Source organism: Coregonus lavaretus, assembly GCF_964263955.1.
Source record: "Coregonus lavaretus genome assembly, chromosome: 9".
Classification (NCBI taxonomy): domain Eukaryota; kingdom Metazoa; phylum Chordata; class Actinopteri; order Salmoniformes; family Salmonidae; genus Coregonus; species Coregonus lavaretus.
This window is the reverse complement of record NC_139996.1, coordinates 472638-484880: the sequence shown is the minus strand read 5'-3', so window position 1 is coordinate 484880 and position 12243 is coordinate 472638. Positions and strand designations below refer to the sequence as shown.

The following is a 12243-nucleotide window of genomic DNA, read 5'->3' as shown; positions in this document are numbered from 1 at the left end:
GGAGGAGCGGTGCTGGGTGCCAAGGAGGGACGTGCTAGACCAGTCCCTACTGACCGATTTCCATCGGGGTCATCCTGCGCGCCCTGCTCCGCGTCGTCCGGGTCGTCCTCGAGCTCCGGGTCGGCGCACGGCTGGAGCCGCGCGTCAAGGGGGGGGTACTGTCACGGTTTCGGCCGAGGCTGCTCCTCTTCCTTGTTCGGGCGGACTTCGGCGGTCGTCGTCTCCGGAGTACTAGCTGCCACCGTTCGATGTTTTTTGTTCTTTTGGTTTTGTCTGTGCATAACACCTGTCCCTTATTTGTGTCTTGATTATTCTCCTTATTTAGTTGGTTTGTTTGGGGCAGGTGTTATGCGTGATTGTTATTGTCAGTTTGCCTCCGAGTAGTTCTCTCTCTCGTTTATTTAGTAATTTCGAGAGTTCGCACTGCGTGCGCCTTTTCTTGTTTTTCCGCACTGTGTGTTGTGCGTAATTGTTCGTGCCGCCCGGTTGGGTTGGCGACTCATTTTCCCGTGTTGGGATATATATATATACTAAAGTCCGTTGAAGAACCTCCTTGTCCCTGCGCTTGATTCCTGCACTACATCCACACTCTACACTCTGACAGCGAGCTGAATCTCTTTGCCAGTGTGTGTAGGCTACCTGCCCCCCCCCCCCCCCCCCTCCCTCCAAAGCATGCATGGTCTACTGTAATGTAGCTACTGACGTTACAGGCGTGATTCAGAAATTAGGGAGAGATTTTTAATTAGAGAACAGTGGATTCACTTTTTCAATGCTAGTTAAGGATACTAAAGTTATCACGTTTCACATTGGATTTATTAACTACAAAAAGGTAAGACATGTTTTTATTTTAAGGTGCCACTCTGCAAAACAAGTTTGTTAGCTAGCTCCGGTCTAGCTCTCGAAAAGTCTAGGCAGCATTATGTATAATGTGATGGAACTGAGAGTCATGACCAAGGACTAGCTCTGGTCCAACGTTAGTTAAGCCAACTCTCCGAAGTTCAAAGACATTCAGCGTTCCTCCATAGAAGCCGCTCCTCCGTAGGTATAATTCTGTGGACCTAATTCAGATAATGCAGGTCATAACAGCAAGATGCCCAGCGCTTCATACCCAGCGCTCTCCTCAACAAGATGCCCAGCGCTTCATACCCAGCGCTCTCCTCAACAAGATGCCCAGCGCTTCATACCCAGCGCTCTCCTCAACAAGATGCCCAGCGCTTCATACCCAGTGCTCTCCTCAACAAGATGCCCAGCGCTTCATACCCAGCGCTCTCCTCACCAAGATGCCCAGCGCTTCATACCCAGCGCTCTCCTCAACAAGATGCCCAACGCTTCATGCCCAGCGCTCTCCTCACCAGGAACATTTCAGTCGCATATGGCACCCTACACTACACTTGTCTGTTCAATGCATGTACATCGCTTGGCTGCGCCATACCAAGCTGCTCTATCCATTTGTGAAGTCATTTAATGTAAACCAAATAGATTTCAGTAAAAAATAATGGTTCTGTTCAGAACTAAACAATTATAAAATAATTTCGGTTCCAACCCCTGATTTCATTCTTCTTATTCTACTTTATAGTGCTACTGATATGTCACAATGTTGACCAGGAAATGATCCACAAACAGGGGAAACCATGCATAGGCTGCTACAGGTTGAGCCACTCCCATAGTGTCTACAGAAAGGCCATGCCAACGTCAGTGTATACGCCATGCACATAGACCATGCCCACTATAGTCAATGATTACAGCTCTCCTTTTAAACTGAAGTGTGAGAGGTGTGTCATTTATTTGAGCTCTGAGGTGCGGGCGAGACACGTTATTCAGTTGAGCAGCAGTGTGCAACTCCTTAGCTCCTTAGATGTAGATGCTAATACCACCACATAGACCGCCATAGATACTGCTACCATAGACTAGCTAGCCATATGCTACAATAGACTAGATAGCCATATGCTACCATAGACTAGCTAGCCATATGCTACCATAGAGAATACTACATAGTTAGATAATAACCGACTAGTCATGTCTCCTCTTCTGTTGTCCAGATCTCAGAGAGTCTTCAGGAACTTGTCTCTGATCCTACTGAGTGGCTCTGTCTCTCTGTTGCTGTGGGCCGCTCTCAGAACCTGCTCTGACAGGAAGCCTCTCCGCGCTCCAGACCTTTTCCCTCTGCACTACGCTGCTGACCTGCCGGCCTGCTCAGCCATCATCAGAGGAGACCTGGAGGGTCTGGAGAAGGAACAGCTCAGCAGACTGCTGAAGACCAAGAAGAAGAGCCAGCAGCTGTCGGAGACCTTCTACCACAACGTGACTCAGGACTGCCAGAGATACGTCACAGACAGAGGGTTCATTACTGTGCCTCTCAGCCAGGAGGAGGAGGAGTTCCCCATCGCCTACTCCATGGTCATCCACGAGAAGATTGAGATGTTTGAGAGGCTCCTGCGTGCCGTGTACACGCCTCAGAACGTCTACTGCGTCCACGTCGACCAGAAGTCATCCGAGGACTTCAGGAGTGCAGTGAGCGCTATCGTGTCCTGCCTGCCCAATGTGTTTGTGGCCAGTAAGATAGAGAGCGTGGTCTACGCCTCCTGGTCCAGAGTGCAGGCTGATCTGAACTGTATGGAGGACCTGCTGAAGTCACCGGTCCAGTGGAGGTACCTGCTCAACACCTGTGGAACCGACTTCCCCATTAAGACCAACGCTGAGATGGTTCAGGCCCTCAAGCTGCTGAACGGGAAGAACAGCATGGAGTCAGAGGTCACCAACAACAATAAGAAGGGCAGATGGCAGTTTCACCACAACGTCATCAACACAGTAGTCAGGACAGCTGTTAAGAAGACCCCTCCACCAATCAACACCCCCATGTTCTCTGGCAACGCCTACTTCGTGGTCTCCAGGGCCTTCGTCCGTCACGTGACGGAGAGTCAGGAGGTCCGGGTTCTGCTGGAGTGGGAGAAGGACACCTATAGTCCTGATGAACACCTGTGGGCCACCCTGCAGCGCATGCCCTCTGTCCCAGGCTCCTACCCCGCCAACAGTAAGTACCAGCAGTCTGATATGAACTCCATGGCCAGGGTGGTGAGATGGAGCTACCTGGCTGGGGATGTGAGGAGCGGAGCCCCCTACCCCCACTGCTCCGGGACCTACAGGAGGGCTGTGTGTGTCTATGGGGCTGGGGACCTGCAGTGGCTGCTAAACCAACACCACCTCATCGCTAACAAGTTTGACCCCGAGGTGGATGACGTGGCGATCAGATGTCTGGAGTCGTACCTTCGCTTCAAAGCAACATACCGTGTATCATTAAAGACAGTGGAATCTGTGAGTTTCGTACAAAAACTATTAAATGCTAAAAGGTTGTAAATATGGTAATGAACATTTATTTAAAATATATTATATATTTCTGATTTGTACAGTATATTTCTGTTAGTACTGTATATTTATGACTGTACTGTATATTTATGATTGCCATGCTTATTTAAAATATGTTTTGGATTACATTGACATTTTAGTCATTTAGCACACGCTCTTATCCAGAGCAAATTACTATTAGTGATTGTTGTATATTTCTGATGGTACAGTAAGGAGGGTTGGATATACAGTAATGTATGTTTATTTATGTTTGTTTAACTGTTGGGGTTGCACTGTAGATTTCTGATTGCCATGTACTGTATATTCTAGATGTATTTCCTCCTGTACTAATTATTTATTACGCTAGCAGCACCACCTAGTGGAATGACATGTCTAACTGGACACAGCAGTTCTGTAACCTAATTATTACAGTTCTACATGTGTATTCAACAATGCCGGGGTATAAGGTTGTATATCATGATAACTTATTAATTGCAGAATCAGCTCATCTTTTCTCGCTCTAATTAATGAACCATATCTTGACTTACACCAAGGTATTAAGGCTGCTTGGTACTTTGACTACTCATTAAGAGTTGTTTTTCTGTTGGAACCAATCAATCATTTTTGCACTGCTTACTGTATGTTGACTGTATACCCAAGACATGATTGTATCTAAATTGATTCCAACATGAAGCCCAGTCTTGTCATGTCATTTATTGTTACTGTGGTATATAATTTATTAAGAATAAATATGCCAGCTACTGTCATAACTATATGTCATACACTTTGGCAACAACGTGTTCTTCTGAACTCCCTAATAAATACAGTTAGACTGACGTCACATTCTAGCCTCAACCTCTGTCTCTTTAAATTGTTCTGTTTTCACTTGAAATGTATAGACACAATATCCTCCTTCCAGGCAGACAGACAGGCACAGAGAACACATAACATTTACATTTACATCATTTAGCAGACGCTCTTATCCAGAGCGACTTACAAATTGGTGCATTCAACTTATGATAGCCAGTGGGACAACCACCTTTTTTTTTAATGGGGGGGGGGTAGAAGGATTACTTTATACTATTCCAGGTATTCCTTAAAGAGGTAGGGTTTCAAGTGTCTCCGGAAGGTGGTCAGTGACTCCGCTGTCCTGGCGTTGTGGGGGAGCTTGTTCCACCATTGGGGTGCCAGAGCAGCAAATAGCTTTGACTGGGCTGAGCGGGAACTGTGCTTCTGTAGAGGTAGGGGAGCCAGCAGGCCAGAGGTGGATGAACGCAGTGCCCTCGTTTGGGTGTAGGGTCTGTTCAGAGCCTGAAGGTAAGGAGGTGCCGTTCCCCTCACAGCTCCGTAGGCAAGCACCATGGTCTTGTAGTAGATGCGAGCCTCAACTGGAAGCCAGTGGAGTGTGCGGAGGAGGGGGGTGACATGAGAGAACTTGGGAAGGTCGAACACCAGACGGGCTGCAGCGTTCTGGATAAGTTGTAGGGGTTTAATGGCACAGGCAGGGAGCCCAGCCAACAGCGAGTTGCAGTAATCCAGACGGGAGATGACAAGTGCCTGGATTAGGACTTGTGCCGCTTTCTGTGTACATTCAGGGGAGAGGGGACCATGGGAGGGGACAGTTCAGACAGTAACTTTTTTCATGTTGGATTCTTACAAAGACATCAGCAGTAAACCATTTCCAGGTGCTGTGAGACCTGCAGTAAAGCGTTTCCAGGTGCTGTGAAACCTGCTCTATGTAACTCTGTGGAGGTCATGTGACCAAAAATGAGGATCAAATCAAAGAGACCATAAAAATATATGAATCTCTGTCCATTCTCACATGTTGAATATAAAAAATATAAATGTAATGAAGAACATGCATCAAGCCTTAACAGAGTGCCTTAAATACATAGAAGATACATCAATAACTTTGACAACGTCAACATCTCTACGTTTGGCTTGATACATAAAAGGTTATACAAATGCAACAGAGCATGGTGGAGAGATTGGCCAGAGATTAGAGACCAGAAGGCTAAACTATATTACCCCTACCCGGGGTAGAACAAAACAACTATATTACCCCTACCCGGGGTAGAACAAAACAACTATATTACCCCTACCCGGGGTAGAACAAAACAACTATATTACCCCTACCCGGGGTAGAACAAAACAACTATATTACCCCTACCCGGGGTAGAACAAAACAACTATATTACCCCTACCCGGGGTAGAACAAAACAACTATATTACCCCTACCCGGGGTAGAACAAAACAACTATATTACCCCTACCCGGGGTAGAACAAAACAACTATATTACCCCTACCCGGGGTAGAACAAAACAACTATATTACCCCTACCCGGGGTAGAACAAAACAACTATATTACCCCTACCCGGGGTAGAACAAAACAACTATATTACACCTACCCGGGGTAGAACAAAACAACTATATTACCCCTACCCGGGGTAGAACAAAACAACTATATTACCCCTACCCGGGGTAGAACAAAACAACTATATTACCCCTACCCGGGGTAGAACAAAACAACTATATTACCCCTACCCGGGGTAGAACAAAACAACTATATTACCCCTACCCGGGGTAGAACAAAACAACTATATTACCCCTACCCGGGGTAGAACAAAACAACTATATTACCCCTACCCGGGGTAGAACAAAACAACTATATTACCCCTACCCGGGGTAGAACAAAACAACTATATTACCCCTACCCGGGGTAGAACAAAACAACTATATTACCCCTACCCGGGGTAGAACAAAACAACTATATTACCCCTACCCGGGGTAGAACAAAACAACTATATTACCCCTACCCGGGGTAGAACAAAACAACTATATTACCCCTACCCGGGGTAGAACAAAACAACTATATTACCCCTACCCGGGGTAGAACAAAACAACTATATTACCCCTACCCGGGGTAGAACAAAACAACTATATTACCCCTACCCGGGGTAGAACAAAACAACTATATTACCCCTACCCGGGGTAGAACAAAACAACTATATTACCCCTACCCGGGGTAGAACAAAACAACTATATTACCCCTACCCGGGGTAGAACAAAACAACTATATTACCCCTACCCGGGGTAGAACAAAACAACTATATTACCCCTACCCGGGGTAGAACAAAACAACTATATTACCCCTACCCGGGGTAGAACAAAACAACTATATTACCCCTACCCGAGGTAGAACAAAACAACTATATTACCCCTACCCGGGGTAGAACAAAACAACTATATTACCCCTACCCGGGGTAGAACAAAACAACTATATTACCCCTACCCGGGGTAGAACAAAACAACTATATTACCCCTACCCGGGGTAGAACAAAACAACTATATTACCCCTACCCGGGGTAGAACAAAACAACTATATTACCCCTACCCGGGGTAGAACAAAACAACTATATTACCCCTACCCGGGGTAGAACAAAACAACTATATTACCCCTACCCGGGGTAGAACAAAACAACTATATAACCCCTACCCGGGGTAGAACAAAACAACTATATTACCCCTACCCGGGGTAGAACAAAACAACTATATTACCCCTACCCGGGGTAGAACAAAACAACTATATTACCCCTACCCGGGGTAGAACAAAACAACTATATTACCCCTACCCGGGGTAGAACAAAACAACTATATTACTCCTACCCGGGGTAGAACAAAACAACTATATTACCCCTACCCGGGGTAGAACAAAACAACTATATTACCCCTACCCGGGGTAGAACAAAACAACTATATTACCCCTACCCGAGGTAGAACAAAACAACTATATTACCCCTACCCGAGGTAGAACAAAACAACTATATTACCCCTACCCGAGGTAGAACAAAACAACTATATTACCCCTACCCGGGGTAGAACAAAACAACTATATTACCCCTACCCGGGGTAGAACAAAACAACTATATTACCCCTACCCGAGGTAGAACAAAACAACTATATTACCCCTACCCGGGGTAGAACAAAACAACTATATTACCCCTACCCGGGGTAGAACAAAACAACTATATTACCCCTACCCGGGGTAGAACAAAACAACTATATTACCCCTACCCGGGGTAGAACAAAACAACTATATTACCCCTACCCGAGGTAGAACAAAACAACTATATTACCCCTACCCGAGGTAGAACAAAACAACTATATTACCCCTACCCGGGGTAGAACAAAACAACTATATTACCCCTACCCGGGGTAGAACAAAACAACTATATTACCCCTACCCGGGGTAGAACAAAACAACTATATTACCCCTACCCGGGGTAGAACAAAACAACTATATTACCCCTACCCGGGGTAGAACAAAACAACTATATTACCCCTACCCGGGGTAGAACAAAACAACTATATTACCCCTACCCGGGGTAGAACAAAACAACTATATTACCCCTACCCGGGGTAGAACAAAACAACTATATTACCCCTACCCGGGGTAGAACAAAACAACTATATTACCCCTACCCGGGGTAGAACAAAACAACTATATTACACCTACCCGGGGTAGAACAAAACAACTATATTACCCCTACCCGGGGTAGAACAAAACAACTATATTACCCCTACCCGGGGTAGAACAAAACAACTATATTACCCCTACCCGGGGTAGAACAAAACAACTATATTACCCCTACCCGGGGTAGAACAAAACAACTATATTACCCCTACCCGGGGTAGAACAAAACAACTATATTACCCCTACCCGGGGTAGAACAAAACAACTATATTACCCCTACCCGAGGTAGAACAAAACAACTATATTACCCCTACCCGGGGTAGAACAAAACAACTATATTACCCCTACCCGAGGTAGAACAAAACAACTATATTACCCCTACCCGGGGTAGAACAAAACAACTATATTACCCCTACCCGAGGTAGAACAAAACAACTATATTACCCCTACCCGGGGTAGAACAAAACAACTATATTACCCCTACCCGGGGTAGAACAAAACAACTATATTACTCCTACCCGGGGTAGAACAAAACAACTATATTACCCCTACCCGAGGTAGAACAAAACAACTATATTACCCCTACCCGGGGTAGAACAAAACAACTATATTACCCCTACCCGAGGTAGAACAAAACAACTATATTACCCCTACCCGGGGTAGAACAAAACAACTATATTACCCCTACCCGGGGTAGAACAAAACAACTATATTTTTTCATATTGTTACATTTTAGTCATTTAGCAGATGCTCTCATCCAGAGGGACTTACAGTTAGTACATTTGTCTTAAAATAGCTAGGTGGGACAGGCACATATCACAATAAGTACATTTTATTCAAAAAGTTGCTATCAGCAAGGTGATTGGGAAAAAAGACAAGTGTGAGTGTTAGTAAAGTATACTTTCGTGAACTAACAGATGTTTTCAGAACATGGCCAGGGACTCTGCTGTCCTTAACTTCAGGGGGAAGCTGGTTCCACCATTGGGGTGCCAGGACAGAGAAGGGCTTGGACTGGGCTGAGGGGGAGCTGCCCTGCCGTAGGGGTGGGACGGCCAAGAGACCAGAGGTGGCAGACTGAGGGGGAGCTGCCCTGCTGTAGGGGTGGGACGGCCAGGAGACCAAAGGTGGCAGACTGAGGGGGAGCTGCCCTGCCGTAGGGCTGGGACGGCCAAGAGACCAGAGGTGGCAGACTGAGGGGGAGCTGCCCTGCCGTAGGGGTGGGACGGCCAAGAGACCAGAGGTGGCAGACTGAGGGGGAGCTGCCCTGCCGTAGGGGTGGGACGGCCAAGAGACCAGAGGTGGCAGAACGGAGTGCTCGGGTTAGGTTGTAGGGTTTGAGCATAGCCTGAAGGTAGGGAGCAGAAGTTCCTCTTGCTGTTCCGTAGGTAAGCACCAAGGTCTTGGAGTGGATGAGAGCTTCGACTGGAAGCCAGTGGAGTGTGTGGAGGAGTGGGGTGACATGGAAGGTTAAACACCAGGCGGGCTGCAGCATTCTGGATAAGTTGCAGGGGTTTGATGGCACAAGTGGTGAGCCCAGCCAACAGAGAGTAGCTGTAGTCCAGACGGGAGATGACAAGCGCCTGGATTAGGACCTGCGCAACTTCCTTTGTGCAGTAAGGTTGTACTCTACGGATGTTGTAGACCATGAACCTGCAGGAGCGAGATACTGCTTTGATGTTTGCAGAGAAGGATAGGGTGTTGTCCAGGGTCATGCCAAGGTTCTTTGCACTCTGGGAGTGGGACACCGTGGAGTTGTCAACCGTGATGGAGAGGTCTTGAAGCAGGCAGGCCTTCCCCGGGAGGAAGCAGTTCAGTCTTGTCGAGGTTTAGCTTGAGGTGGTGGGTAGGGCTGTTGCGTTGACCATATTACCGCCACACCGGCGTTCAAGAGCCATAAAGGCAGTCAAATTCCATGTGACCATTTAGTCATGGTAATTAGGCTTCTCCGAGCTCTGATGCTGCTGATGGTCATTAGTAGCCTACCAAACTTGCTAACTGCCTGGTACTCAGCACTCTATTGTCCCTCTAATCACTCTGACATTAATGCAAATGTGTTCGAAAATCTAATCAAACACTTCATGAGAGCCCATGAGCTCATGTTGTACAACATTTCTATAGGCTATGCAATTGCGCGAGAAAACAGAGTGATGGCCTCTATTAAAAAGAGGAGGATCCCATCAGCTTTCTAAAGGCTAGGCCTACTATATTTATTTCTCAACGTTCGTAATATTAAGCACATTGCTTCTCTTTACAACAGGAGTATAGCCTACCTGGCTGCATGAAAATGAACCACGTAAAAATCGTCCTCCATTCACTATTTAAGTGCATAGATGACGTGCATTTTTTCCGCTGCCCCTGTTTCGAGAGTGGTGCATGATAATGGTTCAATCTAAATCAAAAAACATTTCACACATATATTATTTAGTACAGTGGGGAAAAAAAGTATTTAGTCAGCCACCAATTGTGCAAGTTCTCCCACTTAAAAAGATGAGAGAGGCCTGTAATTTTCATCATAGGTACACGTCAACTATGACAGACAAAATGAGAAAAAAAATCCAGAAAATCACATTGTAGGATTTTTAATGAATTTATTTGCAAATTATGGTGGAAAATAAGTATTTGGTCAATAACAAAAGTTTCTCAATACTTTGTTCTATACCCTTTGTTGGCAATGACACAGGTCAAATGTTTTCTGTAAGTCTTCACAAGGTTTTCACACACTGTTGCTGGTATTTTGGCCCATTCCTCCATGCAGATCTCCTCTAGAGCAGTGATGTTTTGGGGCTGTCGCTGGGCAACACGGACTTTCAACTCCCTCCAAAGATTTTCTATGGGGTTGAGATCTGGAGACTGGCTAGGCCACTCCAGGATCTTGAAATGCTTCTTACGAAGCCACTCCTTCGTTGCCCGGGTGGTGTGTTTGGGATCATTGTCATGCTGAAAGACCCAGCCACGTTTAATCTTCAATGCCCTTGCTGATGGAAGGAGGTTTTCACTCAAAATCTCATGGTACATGGCCCCATTCATTCTTTCCTTTACACGGATCAGTCGTCCTGGTCCATTTGCAGAAAAACAGCCCAAAGCATGATGTTTCCACCCCCATGCTTCACAGTAGGTATGGTGTTCTTTGAATGCAACTCAGCTTTCTTTGTCCTCCAAACACTACGAGTTGAGTTTTTACCAAAAAGTTATATTTTGGTTTCATCTGACCATATGACATTCTCCCAATCCTCTTCTGGATCATCCAAATGCACTCTAGCAAACTTCAGACGGGCCTGGACATGTACTGGCTTAAGCAGGGGGACACGTCTTGCACTGCAGGATTTGAGTCCCTGGCAGCGTAGTGTGTTACTGATGTTAGGCTTTGTTACTTTGGTCCCAGCTCTCTGCAGGTCATTCACTAGGTCCCCCCGTGTGGTTCTGGGATTTTTGCTCACCGTTCTTGTGATCATTTTGACCCCACGGCGTGAGATCTTGCGTGGAGCCCCAGATCGAGGGAGATTATCAGTGGTCTTGTATGTCTTCCATTTCCTAATAATTGCTCCCACAGTTGATTTCTTCAAACCAAGCTGCTTACCTATTGCAGATTCAGTCTTCCCAGCCTGGTGCAGGTCTACAATTTTGTTTCTGGTGTCCTTTGACAGCTCTTTGGTCTTGGCCATAGTGGAGTTTGGAGTGTGACTATTTGAGGTTGTGGACAGGTGTCTTTTATAATATAATAATAATAATATAATAATATGCCATTTAGCAGACGCTTTTATCCAAAGCGACTTACAGTCATGCGTGCATACATTTTTTTTGTGTATGGGTGGTCCCGGGGATCGAACCCACTACCTTGGCGTTACAAGCGCCGTGCTCTACCAGCTGAGCTACAGAGGACCACATTTATACTGACAATAAGTTCAAACAGGTGCCATTAATACAGGTAACGAGTGGAGGACAGAGGAGCCTCTTAAATAAGAAGTTACAGGTCTGTGAGAGCCAGAAATCTTGCTTGTTTGTAGGTGACCAAATACTTATTTTCCACCATAATTTGCAAATAAATTCATTAAAAATCCTACAATGTGATTTTCTGGATTTTTTTCTTCTCAATTTGTCTGTCATAGTTGATGTGTACCTATGATGAAAATTACAGGCCTCTCTCATCTTTTTAAGTGGGAGAACTTGCACAATTGGTGGCTGACTAAATACTTTTTCCCCCCACTGTATATGTAAAGACAAGATTAAATGAAGAATAGTCTGATGGGTGACAATATTAGCCTATCACTTGTGAATGACATATTACCACTTGTGAATGATGCTTAAGGCAAACAGCGCATTATTGTTGTTGCAACTTTTTCAAATCATAGTCGCCCACCTCATGTAGTATGTTTTGATAAGGTTTGTATCACAACTAAAGTGGCCAAATAACTTCTTAAACTTAAGCA

The 12243-nt window shown here is 45.6% G+C and overlaps 1 protein-coding gene across 1 annotated transcript; it reads left to right on the top strand.

The window, feature by feature from the left end:
• Positions 1 to 2016: 2016 nt before the first annotated feature.
• On the top strand, positions 2017 to 3354 carry LOC311134409 (beta-1,3-galactosyl-O-glycosyl-glycoprotein beta-1,6-N-acetylglucosaminyltransferase 3-like; the record flags this gene model as incomplete). Its single annotated transcript, XM_084168085.1, has 1 exon — positions 2017 to 3354. The coding sequence occupies one exon, from the start codon at positions 2017 to 2019 to the stop codon at positions 3352 to 3354; it is 1338 nt and encodes a 445-aa protein (XP_084024211.1).
• Between the last annotated feature and the right edge of the window lie 8889 nt (positions 3355 to 12243).